Genomic DNA, 22,063 nt, shown 5'->3' on the forward strand with positions numbered 1-22,063 from the left:
CACATCTTGTGTCCATATCTTTCTGTGTTGGTGGTCACGCCACCCCCTGCACGTGCATGCATACGCGAGTCCTGGTGAGATATCTGGATTAGGAGGTTGCTTTTTCTTTGCACAGAATGAAATGAATGGGCTGTGATTTTAGTTTTTTTAAGCAGAGGTCAATAACTTGTACGGCCCTCTGAGGATATTGTAAACATTGAAATGGCCCATTAACATCGTACAGGAGACAAATAATAGCTCGCAGCAACGTATTGAAAAAAGAACTATGAACTATAAATTAGTTCATTTTTGAAACCATGAACTTTAGTTCAACATTTTGAATTATGAACTATGAACTGAACTAGTTCATTTTAAAATGTGTGAACTGTGAACTGAACTAGTTCATGTAGAAAGTGAACTTTCCCAACACTGCCGGTAATGGTGCTATGAATATAAAAGGAACAGTTGAACAACAAGGATGTAGCATTTGATTTTCCCAAAGTAGACCATTTAATTCCCCCCCCACATTATGACATTAAACATTTATTGCAAAAATATAAAACGTGAAATAATTTCTCAGGCTGCAGCTCAGTGAGACAATAGCAGCTCGATTCTCAGCTTGTCTTCATCAGAAAAAGTGAGAGAAGCACTCTGAAAATAACTTTATAGTTTGATCATCTCAATTTAATTTAACGATACCTGAGTCTTAAATAATCATATTTAAAAATACTTAGTTAGCATGTGAAATGTTTGCCAGATAAAGCTCCTTTTCACAGTGTTTTGTTAACATGCTAACAAGTTAGAATGGATGCTGGTTAACATTTAAGTGGCTAGCAAAGAGCATTTTAACATGCTAATATTACTGTGCTAGCTCCGTTAGCTTTCACATTGTAGATAGCTACAGTTAGCTACAAAAGCTAATATAGGAGGCTACTTAATAAGTGAAGTTTGAATACATTTCGATGTAAGATTTATGTTTTATTTGAACCAATACTTTTTCTTCTGTTTTATTAATTTGTCAGGTTTCACAAAGCCTTACTATGCAGATGGAAAAGTTAGCATTAGATAAATAGCTTATTATTCATTAGCTATTGACATTAAGCCTTTTAGCATTCTAAGGTTAGCATTTGTGTGACAAAGCTAACTTTTCTTTACAACAAAGGAATGTGAGATAAGATGATCCACAATCAGAACAACCATAATTAGGTAAAAAGTCTTAGGTTTAATTGTTTCGTCTTTAATATATTGACATTTTATGTTAGTATGCTAAAGTTAGCATGTGACAATGCCAGGTTTTCTGCATTTTTAATGCTGAATAACTTTTTCCAAGAAACTTTCTTAGCAAATCTCTGGAAAACAGAATATTTAAAGTAGTTCTGTTGCATTATTTTCTCAGGAGACAGATCTGTAAAACTAAAAGTGCTTTAGTGGAGGACAGCCCAAGAGTTTTCTGATAGTTGCCGTAGCTGTTAGCATGACATAACTGTAAGTTAATATTCTGCTTTGAAAGTCTAAAATGTCCTTAAAAGGCCACCGTACAAAACGTAACCTCCACTAACGCTACGCTTAGAATCAATCTGATAAAATGTTGTTTTCTGCTGCGTAATGAGCGTTACAGATTAAGAGTACGTTTACTTTTGCAGAAGAACAAACCAAAAGATATTATCAGTGAAATTCCCATTTTTAAAACAGTATCCCAACAATGAAAACATTACAGTCAGAAAATAATTAAGACACATTTCTCCTGATTTATCGTCACATAGAAACTCTCTGCACAGCTTTAAGAGATCTAAAAATATGCTATTTGAGCTGAAAAAGTCTCTTAGCTACAGCTCGTCTTTCAGCGCAGACGTTTTATTCAAATCTTCCAGCTTTTGGCTCTCGGCGTGTTGGTTATGGCTTGTAGAAAAAAACCCTGCTGTAAAATGTGTTAAAATAAAACTCTGGATCTGAATGATTGTCACAGTGTCGTTTCTCAGTCGTTGTCTCCTCGTAGGAAATGTTTTTCACGGTCCTCTTCCATATCGTCCAGGTCGACATAATGAAGTGTTTTGGGGCACTGAAGGCCTCGCTCGCCAAATAACTGGAATATTGGGTTCACCTCTGACCTTTAACTCCTTCCACCGTCTTGACAAAAACGCATTGTACAATTTGTATTTCCCCACAAAATGCTACTTATATGTAATATTTATCAACCCGGTGATAGAGCCGTGCGGTGATGAAGTATTTTTGTAGGCCGACCCTGAAGTGAGCTGCTGGTTCCCTCGACAAAAAGCAACGAGATTTCTCCATAGGATTTTTGGAATATTGTAAAAAATAGAATAACTGCACGTTTTGTTCAGCCGGATAATCTCCACATGTCTGCCCTACTTTTATCATTTTCTAAATCATAAATCTAATGCCCAGAAGGCAGCAAAATGCTAACGTTATGCTATAAAGGAACCGAGTCCAGCAGCACGACTTCAACGTCACGCCAAATTAAGCAGAACAGGGCAAACAAACTTATGGCGCATTTCCACTGCAGCGGGTCGCCCCGTTTAAGCGTCCTCAAGCGGCCAGGCCAGTTTTTGGTGGCCTTTCCATATAGCGTAGCGCCGGCTAGCGGGTACTTTTTCCGGCCCCATAAAATCGTGGTTCTATCAGGCCAGGGCTGAACTAGTGACGTCAGCACTCTCGACTGCTGATTGGTCGGAGAGAATCGTCACAAGATCGCGCGCGAGGTCATCCCTAGCGTCGCGTATATATCTAGAAGCAAGCTTGCAGCATTGTTGTAAACGGAGGAGCTACAAAAATGGCAACGTCAAAGAGAAGCACACCGTGGTCGAGCGAGGAGGTGACGACGTTCCTACATCTCATTGGGGATGATAAAATCCAGCGGGAGCTCGACGGGAGCCCCGCCTACACTGCGTTGCTATAGTAACTACCCCAGGTAACGCTGTAAAATGTGTTCAAAATAAAAGCTCTCGAGACCTGAATGATTGTCACAGAGTCGTTTCTCAGTCCGTGTGTCCGTGTAGGAAACCATGTTCAGGGATCCTCGTCCATGTCGTCCAGGTTTCGGGACATTATGAAGTGTTTTGGGTAATGAAGGTTTCTCTCGTCTGCGTGCTCCTCCCAGCGAGCGTCGTCGCTCTCGTGCGTGATGTAGCGCTCGCCCAGACGCGTCTCGAACTCTCTGAGGTCCATCCAGGTCTGGTAGTCCTGAGGGAGAGAACAATCAGAATCCCTTCACTCGTCCCACGGAGGGGAAATGCACCTTTGTTACAGCAGAAAAGAGCCAAAGACTAAGAAGCATGCATACAAAAATATTAAATATACAAAAAGAAATTACACCATTTACAAAAGACGCTTTTCACGCTGCTATGGAGAATCTTGCACTAAAGTACATTTCCCAAAGATATTGAAGTGTTATTGTATATATTGATTGATGTGCTTTTACTTATGTCTTAATGTGTGCATATGTATACAAATGTCAGTTGATTGTGTGTACATATTTTTATATATATTAGTTTTTGTTTTCTGGATTGTGGGAAACAGTATTTCGATCTCTCTGTCTGTACACACAAACTGGAAGATTGACAATAAAGTTAACTTTGACTGTAACAGTTCTGAAGATTTAGCAGCCAGAGGGTCTAAGGACAGAGGGTCTAAGGACAGAGGGTCTAAGGACAGAGGGTCTAAGGATAGAGGGTCTGAGGACAGAGGGTCTAAGGATAGAGGGTAAAGGACAGAGGGTCTGAGGACAGAGGGTCTAAGGACAGAGGGTCTGAGGACAGAGGGTCTAAGGACAGAGGGTCTAAGGATAGAGGGTAAAGGACAGAGGGTCTAAGGACAGAGGGTCTAAGGACAGAGGGTCTAAGGACAGAGGGTCTAAGGATAGAGGGTCTGAGGACAGAGGGTCTAAGGATAGAGGGTAAAGGACAGAGGGTCTGAGGACAGAGGGTCTGAGGACAGAGGGTCTAAGGACAGAGGGTCTGAGGACAGAGGGTCTAAGGACAGAGGGTCTGAGGACAGAGGGTCTAAGGACAGAGGGTCTGAGGACAGAGGGTCTGAGGACAGAGGGTCTGAGGACAGAGGGTCTAAGGACAGAGGGTCTGAGGACAGAGGGTCTAAGGACAGAGGGTCTAAGGATAGAGGGTCTGAGGACAGAGGGTCTAAGGATAGAGGGTAAAGGACAGAGGGTCTGAGGACAGAGGGTCTAAGGACAGAGGGTCTGAGGACAGAGGGTCTAAGGACAGAGGGTCTAAGGATAGAGGGTAAAGGACAGAGGGTCTAAGGACAGAGGGTCTAAGGACAGAGGGTCTAAGGACAGAGGGTCTAAGGATAGAGGGTCTGAGGACAGAGGGTCTAAGGATAGAGGGTAAAGGACAGAGGGTCTGAGGACAGAGGGTCTGAGGACAGAGGGTCTAAGGACAGAGGGTCTGAGGACAGAGGGTCTAAGGACAGAGGGTCTGAGGACAGAGGGTCTAAGGACAGAGGGTCTGAGGACAGAGGGTCTGAGGACAGAGGGTCTAAGGACAGAGGGTCTAAGGACAGAGGGTATGAGGACAGAGGGTCTGAGGACAGAGGGTCTGAGGACAGAGGGTCTGAGGACAGAGGGTACTGTAGGCTATTTTTATTTTATGTACAGCACTTTGGCTCCACCAAGAATCGTTTATAAATGTGCTATATAAATAAAACTTGATGTGATGTTTCCATTAGCTTATTAAAGAGGGCATGAAATACTTCTGGTTACTTCGCAGGACAGACTTCTCCATTATACGTCCTTCAGCTGTCTGGAGAGTCCTCCGGATGCTTTAGGTTAGTAAAAGACATAAAGCGTGTCACCTGCAGCCAGGGGTGGCTCAGAGATTTGTCCACGCTGTAGCGCTTCCTCATCTTCACCTGCAGCAGGTTGTTGACCAGGTCCTGGGCTGAAAGAGGAAGCACTGAGTGAACATCCACAGCAAGTCAGATCTGAAGTTTGATCCACAGTCCTGCCTTCAAATATATTCAATACATCTGGACGTATTAGATCTACTGTGTTGAAATACTCCTGCATGTTCCAGATGCTTCCAGTCATAGGTTTTCTTTCACTGAGCAAAAGACGGGAAGTTAAACTCACCCTGCTCCGAGATCTGCTTCCAGGGGTTCGAGGGGTACATGAAGGCAGCGTTCTGGATCTGGTCGTTGATGTCCTCGTCCTCGTTGAAGGGGAACGTCCCGCTGAGGCTGACGTACACGATGACGCCCACCGACCACATGTCCAGAGAGCGGTTGTAACCTTTGCTCCGCAGAACCTCGGGAGCCAGGTACGCCGGCGTGCCGACCACCGAGCGCCGGAACGACTTCTCCCCGATGATCCGAGCGAAACCGAAGTCACACAGCTTCACCTGCAGGAGAGAGGCGGGAGGTCGTGGAGTACACACACTTAGTTACCGACTTAAGTACACATTTCTACTTCTTACCTGTTGAACTCAAATACCTGTACTTTCTACTTCTTACATGTTGAACTCAAATACCTGTACTTTCTACTTCTTACATGTTGAACTCAAATACCTGTACTTTCTACTTCTTACATGTTGAACTCAAATACCTGTACTTTCTACTTCTCTCATGTTGAACTCAAATACCTGTACTTTCTACTTCTCACATGTTGAACTCAAATACCTGTACTTTCTACTTCTCTCATGTTGAACTCAAATACCTGTACTTTCTACTTCTCACATGTTGAACCCAAATACCTGTACTTTCTACTTCTTACATGTTGAACACAAATACCTGTACTTTCTACTTCTCTCATGTTGAACACAAATACCTGTACTTTCTACTTCTTACATGTTGAACTCAAATACCTGTACTTTCTACTTCTTACATGTTGAACACAAATACCTGTACTTTCTACTTCTCACATGTTGAACTCAAATACCTGTACTTTCTACTTCTTACATGTTGAACTCAAATACCTGTACTTTCTACTTCTTACATGTTGAACTCAAATACCTGTACTTTCTACTTCTCTCATGTTGAACTCAAATACCTGTACTTTCTACTTCTTACATGTTGAACTCAAATACCTGTACTTTCTACTTCTCACATGTTGAACTCAAATACCTGTACTTTCTACTTCTCTCATGTTGAACTCAAATACCTGTACTTTCTACTTCTCACATGTTGAACCCAAATACCTGTACTTTCTACTTCTTACATGTTGAACACAAATACCTGTACTTTCTACTTCTCTCATGTTGAACACAAATACCTGTACTTTCTACTTCTTACATGTTGAACTCAAATACCTGTACTTTCTACTTCTTACATGTTGAACACAAATACCTGTACTTTCTACTTCTTACATGTTGAACCCAAATACCTGTACTTTCTACTTCTTACATGTTGAACTCAAATACCTGTACTTTCTACTTCTTACATGTTGAACACAAATACCTGTACTTTCTACTTCTTACATGTTGAACTCAAATACCTGTACTTTCTACTTCTTACATGTTGAACTCAAATACCTGTACTTTCTACTTCTTACATGTTGAACTCAAATACCTGTACTTTCTACTTCTTACATGTTGAACTCAAATACCTGTACTTTCTACTTCTTACATGTTGAACTCAAATACCTGTACTTTCTACTTCTTACATGTTGAACTCAAATACCTGTACTTTCTACTTCTTACATGTTGAACACAAATACCTGTACTTTCTACTTCTTACATGTTGAACCCAAATACCTGTAATTTCTACTTCTCACATGTTGAACTCAAATACCTGTACTTTCTACTTCTTACATGTTGAACTCAAATACCTGTACTTTCTACTTCTTACATGTTGAACTCAAATACCTGTACTTTCTACTTCTCACATGTTGAACTCAAATACCTGTACTTTCTACTTCTTACATGTTGAACACAAATACCTGTACTTTCTACTTCTTACATGTTGAACCCAAATACCTGTAATTTCTACTTCTCACATGTTGAACTCAAATACCTGTACTTTCTACTTCTCACATGTTGAACACAAATACCTGTACTTTCTACTTCTTACATGTTGAACTCAAATACCTGTACTTTCTACTTCTTACATGTTGAACTCAAATACCTGTACTTTCTACTTCTTACATGTTGAACTCAAATACCTGTACTTTCTACTTCTCACATGTTGAACTCAAATACCTGTACTTTCTACTTCTCACATGTTGAACCCAAATACCTGTACTTTCTACTTCTTACATGTTGAACTCAAATACCTGTAATTTCTACTTCTCACATGTTGAACTCAAATACCTGTACTTTCTACTTCTTACATGTTGAACTCAAATACCTGTACTTTCTACTTCTTACATGTTGAACTCAAATACCTGTACTTTCTACTTCTCACACGTTGAACCCAAATACCTGTACTTTCTACTTCTTACATGTTGAACTCAAATACCTGTACTTTATACTTCTTACATGTTGAACACAAATACCTGTACTTTCTACTTCTTACATGTTGAACACAAATACCTGTACTTTCTACTTCTTACATGTTGAACTCAAATACCTGTACTTTCTACTTCTTACATGTTGAACTCAAATACCTGTACTTTCTACTTCTCACATGTTGAACTCAAATACCTGTACTTTCTACTTCTTACATGTTGAACTCAAATACCTGTACTTTCTACTTCTCACATGTTGAACTCAAATACCTGTACTTTCTACTTCTCACATGTTGAACCCAAATACCTGTACTTTCTACTTCTTACATGTTGAACTCAAATACCTGTACTTTCTACTTCTCACATGTTGAACACAAATACCTGTACTTTCTACTTCTTACACGTTGAACCCAAATACCTGTACTTTCTACTTCTTACATGTTGAACTCAAATACCTGTACTTTCTACTTCTCACACGTTGAACCCAAATACCTGTACTTTCTACTTCTTACATGTTGAACTCAAATACCTGTACTTTATACTTCTTACATGTTGAACACAAATACCTGTACTTTCTACTTCTCACATGTTGAACTCAAATACCTGTACTTTATACTTCTTACATGTTGAACACAAATACCTGTACTTTCTACTTCTCTCATGTTGAACCCAAATACCTGTACTTTCTACTTCTTACATGTTGAACACAAATACCTGTACTTTCTACTTCTTACATGTTGAACTCAAATACCTGTACTTTCTACTTCTCACATGTTGAACTCAAATACCTGTACTTTCTACTTCTTACATGTTGAACTCAAATACCTGTACTTTCTACTTCTTACATGTTGAACTCAAATACCTGTACTTTCTACTTCTCACATGTTGAACCCAAATACCTGTACTTTCTACTTCTCACATGTTGAACTCAAATACCTGTACTTTCTACTTCTCACACGTTGAACTCAAATACCTGTACTTTCTACTTCTTACATGTTGAACTCAAATACCTGTACTTTCTACTTCTCACATGTTGAACCCAAATACCTGTACTTTCTACTTCTTACATGTTGAACTCAAATACCTGTACTTTCTACTTCTCACATGTTGAACTCAAATACCTGTACTTTCTACTTCTTACATGTTGAACACAAATACCTGTACTTTCTACTTCTTACATGTTGAACTCAAATACCTGTACTTTCTACTTCTTACATGTTGAACTCAAATACCTGTACTTTCTACTTCTTACATGTTGAACTCAAATACCTGTACTTTCTACTTCTTACATGTTGAACACAAATACCTGTACTTTCTACTTCTCACATGTTGAACTCAAATACCTGTACTTTCTACTTCTCACATGTTGAACTCAAATACCTGTACTTTCTACTTCTTACATGTTGAACACAAATACCTGTACTTTCTACTTCTTACATGTTGAACCCAAATACCTGTAATTTCTACTTCTCACATGTTGAACTCAAATACCTGTACTTTCTACTTCTCACATGTTGAACACAAATACCTGTACTTTCTACTTCTCTCATGTTGAACTCAAATACCTGTACTTTCTACTTCTCACATGTTGAACCCAAATACCTGTACTTTCTACTTCTTACATGTTGAACTCAAATACCTGTACTTTCTACTTCTTACATGTTGAACTCAAATACCTGTACTTTCTACTTCTTACATGTTGAACTCAAATACCTGTACTTTCTACTTCTCACATGTTGAACTCAAATACCTGTACTTTCTACTTCTCACATGTTGAACCCAAATACCTGTACTTTCTACTTCTTACATGTTGAACTCAAATACCTGTAATTTCTACTTCTCACATGTTGAACTCAAATACCTGTACTTTCTACTTCTTACATGTTGAACTCAAATACCTGTACTTTCTACTTCTTACATGTTGAACTCAAATACCTGTACTTTCTACTTCTCACATGTTGAACTCAAATACCTGTACTTTCTACTTCTCACACGTTGAACCCAAATACCTGTACTTTCTACTTCTTACATGTTGAACTCAAATACCTGTACTTTATACTTCTTACATGTTGAACACAAATACCTGTACTTTATACTTCTTACATGTTGAACACAAATACCTGTACTTTCTACTTCTTACATGTTGAACTCAAATACCTGTACTTTCTACTTCTCACATGTTGAACTCAAATACCTGTACTTTCTACTTCTTACATGTTGAACTCAAATACCTGTACTTTCTACTTCTCACATGTTGAACTCAAATACCTGTACTTTCTACTTCTCACATGTTGAACCCAAATACCTGTACTTTCTACTTCTTACATGTTGAACTCAAATACCTGTACTTTCTACTTCTCACATGTTGAACACAAATACCTGTACTTTCTACTTCTTACACGTTGAACCCAAATACCTGTACTTTCTACTTCTTACATGTTGAACTCAAATACCTGTACTTTCTACTTCTCACACGTTGAACCCAAATACCTGTACTTTCTACTTCTTACATGTTGAACTCAAATACCTGTACTTTATACTTCTTACATGTTGAACACAAATACCTGTACTTTCTACTTCTCACATGTTGAACTCAAATACCTGTACTTTATACTTCTCACATGTTGAACACAAATACCTGTACTTTCTACTTCTTACATGTTGAACTCAAATACCTGTACTTTCTACTTCTCACATGTTGAACTCAAATACCTGTACTTTCTACTTCTTACATGTTGAACTCAAATACCTGTACTTTCTACTTCTTACATGTTGAACTCAAATACCTGTACTTTCTACTTCTCACATGTTGAACTCAAATACCTGTACTTTCTACTTCTCACATGTTGAACCCAAATACCTGTACTTTCTACTTCTCACATGTTGAACTCAAATACCTGTACTTTCTACTTCTCACACGTTGAACTCAAATACCTGTACTTTCTACTTCTTACATGTTGAACTCAAATACCTGTACTTTCTACTTCTCACATGTTGAACCCAAATACCTGTACTTTCTACTTCTTACATGTTGAACTCAAATACCTGTACTTTCTACTTCTCACATGTTGAACTCAAATACCTGTACTTTCTACTTCTCACATGTTGAACCCAAATACCTGTACTTTCTACTTCTTACATGTTGAACTCAAATACCTGTACTTTCTACTTCTCACATGTTGAACACAAATACCTGTACTTTCTACTTCTTACACGTTGAACCCAAATACCTGTACTTTCTACTTCTTACATGTTGAACTCAAATACCTGTACTTTCTACTTCTCACACGTTGAACCCAAATACCTGTACTTTCTACTTCTTACATGTTGAACTCAAATACCTGTACTTTATACTTCTTACATGTTGAACACAAATACCTGTACTTTCTACTTCTCACATGTTGAACTCAAATACCTGTACTTTATACTTCTTACATGTTGAACACAAATACCTGTACTTTCTACTTCTCTCATGTTGAACCCAAATACCTGTACTTTCTACTTCTTACATGTTGAACACAAATACCTGTACTTTCTACTTCTTACATGTTGAACTCAAATACCTGTACTTTCTACTTCTCACATGTTGAACTCAAATACCTGTACTTTCTACTTCTTACATGTTGAACTCAAATACCTGTACTTTCTACTTCTTACATGTTGAACTCAAATACCTGTACTTTCTACTTCTCACATGTTGAACTCAAATACCTGTACTTTCTACTTCTCACATGTTGAACCCAAATACCTGTACTTTCTACTTCTCACACGTTGAACTCAAATACCTGTACTTTCTACTTCTTACATGTTGAACTCAAATACCTGTACTTTCTACTTCTCACATGTTGAACCCAAATACCTGTACTTTCTACTTCTTACATGTTGAACTCAAATACCTGTACTTTCTACTTCTCACATGTTGAACTCAAATACCTGTACTTTCTACTTCTCTCATGTTGAACACAAATACCTGTACTTTCTACTTCTCACATGTTGAACTCAAATACCTGTACTTTCTACTTCTCTCATGTTGAACACAAATACCTGTACTTTCTACTTCTCACATGTTGAACTCAAATACCTGTACTTTCTACTTCTCACATGTTGAACTCAAATACCTGTACTTTCTACTTCTTACATGTTGAACTCAAATACCTGTACTTTCTACTTCTCTCATGTTGAACACAAATACCTGTACTTTCTACTTCTTACATGTTGAACTCAAATACCTGTACTTTCTACTTCTCTCATGTTGAACACAAATACCTGTACTTTCTACTTCTTACATGTTGAACTCAAATACCTGTACTTTCTACTTCTCTCATGTTGAACACAAATACCTGTACTTTCTACTTCTTACATGTTGAACACAGGTTCGTTACTTTAAGTGTTTCTAACCTGAGGGAAGGGTTCTGCTGAAGTCAAGAGGACGTTCTCCGGCTTCAGGTCACAGTGCACGACGTTCTTGAAGTGAAGATGTCTGAGGGCCACGAGGATCTACACACACAACGTGAAGAAGTAGATTTAACACAAGGCCTTTGAATCTTTGAGATCTTAAAATAACTCAGACAGGATTCGCAAACCCATAACCTGTCTCCGTGCTTTAATGCGCTGCAGCACCTCTTTTCACCCTCTGTCTGAAACCAGAGCTGCTCTGATTGGTTAGCTCTGTTGTGATGGGTCAGCCCATACTTCTTTACTTTTACTTGAAGTTTAGTCAGTACTTCTAAAGTATTTTTAAACACGAGTATCTGTACTTCTACTTGAGTAAAGGACGTGTGTACTTTTGCCATCTCTGAATATAGGACATAGAACAGATAAAATAGTGCAAGAGAATGTGGCGTTCACTGACCTGCGTGACCAGGAACTTGGTGATGCGTTCAGGGAGCCGGCTCTTCTCGCTGGACAGGATGGTCTCCAGCATGTCTCCGTGCAGCTTCTCCATCACCACGAACACCTGCTCCGGGGTCTCGAACATGCACTCCAGGTTCACGATGCCCGGGTGGTGCAGGTTCTGACGGAACCGGGCGGGAAAACATGGACAAAAAACACAATTTAATGTAGTTTTGGTCACTTGAATTGCTTTAAGAACTTTTTATCCATGTACTTTTTCTTTTATCCATGTACTTTTTCTTTTTATCCATGTACTTTTTCTTTTTATCCATGTACTTTTTCTTTTATCCATGTACTTTTTCTTTTTATCCATGTACTTTTTCTTTTATCCATGTACTTTTTCTTTTATCCATGTACTTTTTCTTTTTATCCATGTACTTTTTCTTTTATCCATGTACTTTTTCTTTTTATCCATGTACTTTTTCTTTTATCCATGTACTTTTTCTTTTTATCCATGTACTTTTTCTTTTATCCATGTACTTTTTCTTTTATCCATGTACTTTTTCTTTTTATTCACGTACTTTTTCTTTTATCCATGTACTTTTTCTTTTATCCATGTACTTTTTCTTTTTATCCATGTACTTTTTCTTTTAATGTTTAATTGAACTATTCATATTTTAGACTGCACTGTAACTTTTATCCATGTACTTTTTCTTTTTATCCATGTACCATGTACTTTTTCTTTTACCCATGTACCTTTTCTTTTTATCCATGTACTTTTTCTTTTATCCATGTACTTTTTCTTTTATCCATGTACTTTTTCTTTTATCCATGTACTTTTTCTTTTTATCCATGTACTTTTTCTTTTTATCCATGTACTTTTTCTTTTATCCATGTACTTTTTCTTTTTATCCATGTACTTTTTCTTTTAATGTTTAATTGAACTATTCATATTTTAGACTGCACTGTAACTTTTATCCATGTACTTTTTCTTTTTATCCATGTACCATGTACTTTTTCTTTTACCCATGTACCTTTTCTTTTTATCCATGTACTTTTTCTTTTTATCCATGTACTTTTTTTTATCCATGTACTTTTTCTTTTTATCCATGTACTTTTTCTTTTTATCCATGTACTTTTTCTTTTATCCATGTACTTTTTCTTTTTATCCATGTACTTTTTCTTTTTATCCATGTACTTTTTCTTTTATCCATGTACTTTTTCTTTTTATCCATGTACTTTTTCTTTTATCCATGTACTTTTTCTTTTATCCATGTACTTTTTCTTTTTATCCATGTACTTTTTCTTTTATCCATGTACTTTTTCTTTTTATCCATGTACTTTTTCTTTTATCCATGTACTTTTTCTTTTTATCCATGAACTTTTTCTTTTATCCATGTACTTTTTCTTTTATCCATGTACTTTTTCTTTTTATCCATGTACTTTTTCTTTTATCCATGTACTTTTTCTTTTTATCCATGTACTTTTTCTTTTATCCATGTACTTTTTCTTTTAATGTTTATTTTATTAGATTTTCTTTTTTAATGCTTAATGTCTTTCATTTTTTGTAAAGCACTTTGAATTGCCTTGCGTTGAAAAGTGCTATATAAATAAACTTGCCTTGCCTTGCCTTGCCTTGCTGTACATATACTGTAGGATTGTATATATTTGAGGTAGTCCTGCATTTCACTTGCATAATAACGTTACTTATTTGTATGTCTAACTGCATGTATACTGCATGCAGAGGTGGAAGAAGTACTCAGACTATTTACTTGATACATAAGTGGGTCTTTTTGGACACGGTGAGCTGGTTTTCTTGAAGTATCTTTGTAATTACATTTTTTTTTATCATTTCCTATTCCAGCTATTCCTCAAAGAACATGTTTTGGATATCAAGCCATTCAAATTTTAATTTACATTTTAAGAAATTGTAGTTTTTGTATTTCTACCCCAAGCTTCCATAAGCGGGCCAAAAATGACCCGCAAGCATTTCTATGGGATCCTACGGGAAAACGTTTTTCTTTCAAAATGTAAAAAAAAAATTCTACAATTCTAAATAGTGAAAAATTCAATATAAAAATATTTCTAGTGTGAACCAAAATATATTACAAGCCATTTTTCTAAACCAAAATGGCATAAAAACACATATTACGGGTCCTTTTTGACCCACTTATGGAAGAGTCCAGTCACTCGGGCATCCAAGGGTTAATAAAGTGATGTTAAAATATTCCATTTCAAGTAAAGAACTGAGGATAAGTACTCTGTATGCAGGAGGGCTCTTTTCAGATATTATATTATTTAGTTTTATGATTAAGACATACATGTTGAAGCATTTTAAATAAGTAGTTAGTCGAGATCAGTAGATTAGTAGTAATGTGATAGCGGAGTAAAAAGTACAATATTATTCTCTCAAATGTATAAAAGTATATATAGCATAATGTCAAAAGAGAGTACTTATATGCAGTACTTGATCAAATGTGTATTTGTACGTGTATATATATATTCGGTACCTGCAGGATGGCGACCTCGTTCCTCAGCTGGCTCTCCTGCTTGGTTGGAAATCTCATTTTGTCGATGATTTTAATCGCCACGTCTCTGCCCGTCTTCCTGTGCTTACCTGCGGAGGAAAACACTTTAGCTCTCGACTGAAACATTAATCAATCGACTAATTACCTACAGGACGCCATCTGGAGTTCCTGGAGCAGGAAGACGAGCCACACACGAAGTCATTCTCTTAGCCTTTTATTTGAAGACTAAGAGGTTTGACGTGTTTGACCGTAAGTGCTACGTGTGCAATTTAGTTTAATGCAGGGGTGGCAGCTTGGATGGTGGTGGGGGCCGCGTAATGTGTGTACTGGCCACCAGGGGGCCGCAGATTCACTTGGAACACACACACACAAATTCCATGTATTGTAATTATTAACAAATATACTAACTCTGATCTTCATTGACATTTTACATTCTCTCAGGGAACATCCTCCAATACGCCACTGAACAAATATCAGTTCACAGACATTTTATTTAATGTTTACAGGTGGCATGTTTGTGTTGAACAGGTTATTTAACAGTGGAATAAAACTATTTTAAACTATTGGAAAGCACAGAAAATGTGTGTGCATTGAGATGAACCATTAAGATGACATACACATGAAGTCATGAACACTACCCAGACGTTAGCTGTCTAACTTGAACCTCAGACACTTCACAGCCCTGACTCATAAGGGGAGTGTCCACACAGACACCCGTCAGCCCGCACTCGGCTGTTCCGCAGCGCCGCCCCCCCTCCCCCCCGCTGACATTATGAATGAACAGCGTATAGTAATCATAGATAACACGGCAGGGTCCGTGACAGTTTGTTTTCATCTGATTTTAAATAAACAAAGTCTTGGTTTTTAGAATATTGAACTTGTTTCGCTAAATTCCGATAAATACAACCTTTAAGCTTGTAACGGCATAATTACAAGCGGTAACGTCACAGCAGGTGTAACAACAGCCGGGGTTTCTTCTGAGTGTTGCCCCGGGCAACAAACACAATACACACACAAACGCGTCACAGATTATTTTCAGGTATTTGGCTGCCGAACCAAATCATGTATGCAGCTCGCGACGTAACTAGTGGACGGTATCAGTACTACAAGTAAAAATAAAAAAATAATAATATATATATTTTTTTTAATTAATTACGTTGTTTATAAATGTATCTGAGGGCCCCCATGTGCCCATCCCTGGTTTAATTGTACTATATTTTGTCCCTCTCACCTCCGTAGACGATCCCAAACTGTCCGGATCCGAGGACTTCGTCGGCAAAGATCTGATACACTGAGCTGATGTCCTGAAAGAGAGATCACACGGTTGAATTAGATAATTACCGTACTTTTCGGAGTATAAGCCGCGACTTTTTCCCCCATTTTTTGTGTACAGCTAACGGCCACTAGGGAACCTCCTACATCTATGGATTTTACAGGTGAAATTAACCACCTTTAACACTACGGGCTCTAGGACCGGTCCGCGCCCGCCACCTCTAAGCGGCGGGCTCCAGCAGGAAAAGCTGGAGGCCGGAAAAGAGTGAGACAGGTAGCGCGCCAAAGTAAAAGTGGAACCGAGAGACAGAACGAGAGCAAGACAGACGGACAATGTAGCTGCTGCAGCTTATATGCAGGTGCGCTTTATAGTCCAACAAGTACGGTAGTAAGTGAATACATATATTTGTAAGTGACTGTGCCTTGATAATAAGCTAGAAACACCTTTAAAGCTCTGTGACATTTGAAAAAGGAGGTTTTATTTGGCGTTTCAACCTAAAAACCGTGGTGAGTATGGAAGCCTGGAAGGGACAATAAAAAATTCTGAGTAAAGTTAGCAGATGGAGAATTCATGTAATGAACACTAAAGCTAAACGTCCAGTGTGAAATATCTCAACAAGTGTTAAAGAAATGAACGTAAAATGTCTCCATGACGATAAATCATATTTACGAACTATAACATTCTTCCATCTTTCCCACCATTTTGTTTTCATGCAACGCAGAACCAGTTTGTTGATTTCACTTTTCATAACCTTAGGATTTATTTACACTCAAATGAGAAGCAAACGGGACTTACCACATTTTCCTGTATCTGGGAGTTTGATACCGATATGCTGATAGAGACTTCTTCTGAACACACACACACACACACACACACACACACACACACACACACACACACACACACACACACACACACACACACACACACACACACACACACACACACACACACACACACACACACACACACACACACACACACACACACACACACACACACACACACACACACACACACACACACACACACACAGGAGATAATTAACAACACTGACTTCATGTTCGGGCGGCAGACACCCTATCCGTTTTTAAGAGTGCGCTTAAGACCTTCCTTTTTGATAAAGCTCTGTCCTCAGACCCTCTGTCCTTAGACCCTCTGTCCTGAGACCCTCACATCGTACAAGGAAAAACTTCAGAGGGTGTCGTATTGTCTAGAGGTCTGAGGACAGAGGGTCTAAGGACAGAGGGTCTGAGGACAGAGGGTCTGAGGACAGAGGGTCTAAGGAGAGAGGGTCAAAGGACAGAGGGTCTGAGGACAGAGGGTCTGAGGACAGAGGGTCTGAGGACAGAGGGTCTAAGGACAGAGGGTCTAAGGGCAGAGGGCCTAAGGACAGAGGGTCTGAGGACAGAGGGTCTGAGGACAGAGGGTCTGAGGACAGAGGGTCTGAGGATAGAGGGTCTAAGGACAGAGGGTCTGAGGACAGAGGGTCTGAGGACAGAGGGTCTGAGGACAGAGGGTCTGAGGATAGAGGGTCTAAGGACAGAGGGTCTAAGGACAGAGGGTCTGAGGACAGAGGGTCTAAGGACAGAGGGTCTAAGGACAGAGGGTCTAAGGGCAGAGGGCCTAAGGACAGAGGGTCTAAGGACAGAGGGTCTGAGGACAGAGGGTCTGAGGACAGAGGGTCTAAGGACAGAGGGTCTAAGGACAGAGGGTCTAAGGACAGAGGGTCTGAGGACAGAGGGTCTGAGGACAGAGGGTCTGAGGACAGAGGGTCTAAGGACAGAGGGTCTGAGGACAGAGGGTGTCGTATTGTCATACTGATATTCTGTACACACGGTGAAGTCCACTGATATTGGGCTGTATAAATCATATCAAAGGTTCTGTCAGACCTGACATTGTGAAATGATCAGTGGATGAAAGCCAGAGGGCGCTTTGCGCTCAGAGGGCGCTTTGCGCTCAGAGGGCGCTTTGCGCTCAGAGGGCGCTGCGCTCAGAGGGCGCTGCGGCTCAGAGGGCGCTGCGGCTCAGAGGAAGCTGCGGCTCAGAGGAAGCTGCGCTCAGAGGAAGCTGCGCTCAGAGGGCGCTGCGCTCAGAGGGCGCTGCGCTCAGAGGGCGCTTTGCGCTCAGAGGGCGCTGCGGCTCAGAGGAAGCTGCGGCTCAGAGGGCGCTTTGCGCTCAGAGGAAGCTGCGCTCAGAGGGCGCTTTGCGCTCAGAGGGCGCTTTGCGCTCAGAGGGCGCTTTGCGCTCAGAGGAAGCTGCGCTCAGAGGAAGCTGCGCTCAGAGGAAGCTGCGCTCAGAGGAAGCTGCGCTCAGAGGAAGCTGCGGCTCAGAGGGAATTTCCACTCATGAGCGGAGATCGATTTCAGATCTCCGTCCCACTTTCATCCCTCGCGGCGATCAATACTGCCAGCCTGTTCACGTCCAGGTCATCAGATACAACGTTATGTAACGTCGCTGACAGGACTTCAAACTGTGGGACGTCCAGGTTCTTAAAAAACCTCAAAGGAGAAGGCTTTTATTCTGAAAAAGGCTGCTATTGTTTACTATTTATATATAATAATAAATGCGATTTTTCTAGCGGTTTTCCTAGTGCTCAAAGACGCTTGATACGGTCATGTTTGAATTAAAAAAGCTTTTCTTTGGGAACCTTCTGGAGGTCTAAATGCAACTTTCTCCGAATGTTTCGCATTGAAAGCGTTTCGAGAACTGGAATCAATTCCCAACCCTGAGAGGCTTTTACTTTGAAAAACGTGCAGGAAGTTGACATCACAAGTTGTTGGATCTCCAGACAGGGGGTCTTTCTCAATGTCGAGGACGCTTCCTTGGTAGGACATGTCCCTCCGAGTCAGGTCCTTCAGAAGCGAGGCAAGAATCCTTCCTAGCCTCGGAAAACGAAGAATGGTGGAACAGGCGTGCGTCATATGAGAGGCCCCGCCTTCAATGGAGCGCGAAAGATTTTGGAAATTGGTCCGGGCGCAAAGCATTGTGGGGATTTTAAGACTGCGGAGGTGCAGCCTCGAAATTTCCCGCAACTAAGTACGCCGGGCTCGGTAGAATTCCAAGCATGCTGGACATTGCAGCAGTCCTTTGGCGGGACTCGATGACGTAGCATCCTTGAAATAGTGGCTCTGGAGCATCCTTCCTCGACATTGAGAAACACCCGGGAACTCTTATTTTCACACTAACAGAAAATGAGTGTCCTTTTAAAAAACACACGTATTTTTGTTGAGGATTTTTAATGAAAGACACCTTTTTAATTGTTCTTTCTAAACATATTAAATACAAATATTATTTTTTTTTGCATTTAAAATACACATTTTTTTTACGTATATTTTTTATGGTTTTTATTTTAAGTAATTTATAGATTTTTTTCCTTTAAATCAAGATATCATTGTTTTCTATATTTTTATGTTTTATTAGTTTTCTTGATTTTAGTTTTCTTTAGTTACATTTTTTTAACTGACTTTTCGGACGATTTATAATAAAATTCACCCTTTTCTTTTTCTGGTTATTTTTCACCCTAATTTATTTGTGTTTATTTATTTTCCCAAAATATATTTATTTATTGTAAATACTCATATTTCTTCTGTACATACAATTGTTTTTATATAATGTGATTTATTGATTTGTATCCCTTTTTCTGTCCATATAATGTAAGGGTATGTTTCACTCTCATGTATTGATTTATTTCTGTGTATATGTATTTATTTGTTACGTATATAAAATACACATTTTCCTGTACATTTACATATGTTTTTATATAATGTAAACTATTGATTCATCTATATATCTCCCTGGGACTCACTGTGCTCCTTGCCCTGCGCGCTGGCTTTGGGGGTGACGGGCATCATGGCCTGTCGGACGGCCTTCTCCCATCCGGACGCCATCAGCGCCGCGTTGGGGTGCTTCTCTCCCAGATTCTCCCCCACGTAGTACACCATGCTCCCCGTGATCACCTCGAAGCAGTGAGGGTTCCCGCCCGGAGGCAAGTTCCCAAAGTCCTGCGCACACTCCACCTGCAGGATCTCAGACAGAGGGATCTCCTGTGGGGCGGAAGACAGGGAAAGTCAAAAAGATTCAAGCGCCATAAGAGATACTTCCACTTTCAGCTCAGAAGCCAACTCTTCTGCACTTAAACATCTCCTCTCGTCACATTCTGCTAGATGTTACTTTATGAAACAATCAAGAGTAATTTGAACCAATAAAAGCCTCAAAAGGATCTCCTGCCGGTACGAAAAAGGAGTCCAAAACAAATTAAAAAACGTCCTTTCGTTGGACGTACCTCCCCTTTCAGCTTGGAAAACAAAGCCTCAACACTAACAAGACAGCTCCTCCCTTCACATTCTGCTCAATTGCACTTTTTATAACCATTTTAAGCAACAATTGTTTGTAAATTACCTTTAGCCGCTTTCACACCAAGTACTTTGCAGCACTTAGTGCCAGCACTTAGTACCCCATGGAACTAAGTACAGATCGCGTTCACACCGGAAAAAAGTCCCTGAGGGAGGATTAGGCAAATGAAGCCGCTGACGTCACTTCTTCTTCTTCTTCTTCTTCTTCTTCTTCTTCTTCTTCTTCTTCTTCTTCTTCTTCTTCTTCGGGTTTACTGGCAGGCCGCAAACCACTTCATGGCGTATACTGCCACCCGGAGTCCCCGGCCGGAAATCCCCGGAGTTGGGGACCGAGTAAATCGCCAGAACGCCGACACCTCCTCATCTCCACCGCTCCCATGTTTTATTTTGTGTTGCCATAAGTTAGTCTCTCTGCGTTGGTGCGCTGGGCTAATGCTAATGCTAATAATGCTAATGCTAATAATGCTAATGCTAATAATGCTAATGCTAATAATGCTAATGCTAATAATGCTAAAGCCAGCAAATACAATGGCTTTTCATTTTTTCAGAGTTTTACGGGGCGTGGTTTGCAATTCGCCAAGGCCAATCGAAATTGGTACTTCTTTCTCCCAGGATAGCACCATCTCTCTGGCAGGCACTAAACACGGGGGTAAAAGTTCTCTGATCTAAGTTCTCTTTTTGGTGTGAACGCAAAATCCCAGGCACTATCGGAACTAAACGGGAAAAGTACTCCGGTGTGAAAGCGCCTATTAAGACAGCGGGATCTCCTGCCGCTAAGGAAAATAAGTCGAAAAAGTCCAAGATGTACGTCCACTTTCAGCTGAAACCCAATCTCTGATAAAACATCACCTCTCTTCACACTCTGGTCAATTCCACTCGTGATAACCATTAAGTCCACAAAGCTCTGAGGTTTCAGCTCCATCTGAACCCTCTCCTGTTTCTGCTGAACTGAGAGGCTCTCTTTGAACTTGAAGCTTCCCTTCCTTCCTTTGCTAACATTAAAAACCCTCTTCTTCCTCCTCTTCCTCCTCTTCCTCCTCCTCTTCGACCTCACACTGAGTCTCTTTGAGGTGAAGGTCAACGGATCAAAAGGGAGCGACATGAAACGAGCTGACCTCAAATCACTCGCTCATATTTCCAGGAAACATATTCTCCTTCTAGGAAATCCCAAAATAAAACCTGGAAAGTCTTTGGGTTTGACCTCATGTTGGATTCCTGACCTCACACACACACACACACACACACACGCGCACACACACACACAAAAATCGGGCCTGGATCTCCTACCTTGTAATACTTGGCTCCACTTTCGTTCTGGAACAGAGTCAGAGTCTTGCTGTCCAGCCTCCAGTAATGCCTCTTCCTCTGAACACACACACACACACACACACACACACACACACACACACACACACACACACACACACACACACACACACACACACACACACACACACACACACACACACACACACACACACACACACACACACACACACACACACACACACACACACACACACACACACACACACACACACACACACACACACACACACACACACACACACACACACACACACACACACACACACACTATATTATTTATACATTATAGAGTTTATGTAAATATATATGTACACTGTGTAAGACCGTAGGATTAGACAGAGCTTTTTTAGTG

General features: G+C 40.0%; 1 protein-coding gene across 1 annotated transcript; it reads right to left on the reverse strand.

The window, feature by feature from the left end:
• Window positions 1–460: 460 nt before the first annotated feature.
• LOC117441099 (serine/threonine-protein kinase D3-like) lies at window positions 461–21,747 on the reverse strand (the record flags this gene model as incomplete). The annotated part of the gene is made up of 10 exons (XM_034077299.2): window positions 461–3,180; window positions 4,807–4,892; window positions 5,084–5,351; window positions 11,792–11,890; window positions 12,246–12,407; window positions 14,737–14,843; window positions 15,986–16,058; window positions 16,823–16,875; window positions 19,836–20,073; window positions 21,670–21,747. Coding segments are annotated over 10 exons (1,338 nt in total), but the record flags the coding sequence as incomplete, so codon positions are not given.
• Window positions 21,748–22,063: the final 316 nt, after the last annotated feature.

The sequence above is a fragment of the Pseudochaenichthys georgianus genome, unplaced genomic scaffold, assembly GCF_902827115.2.
Source record: "Pseudochaenichthys georgianus unplaced genomic scaffold, fPseGeo1.2 scaffold_1477_arrow_ctg1, whole genome shotgun sequence".
NCBI classification, from domain to species: Eukaryota; Metazoa; Chordata; class Actinopteri; order Perciformes; family Channichthyidae; genus Pseudochaenichthys; species Pseudochaenichthys georgianus.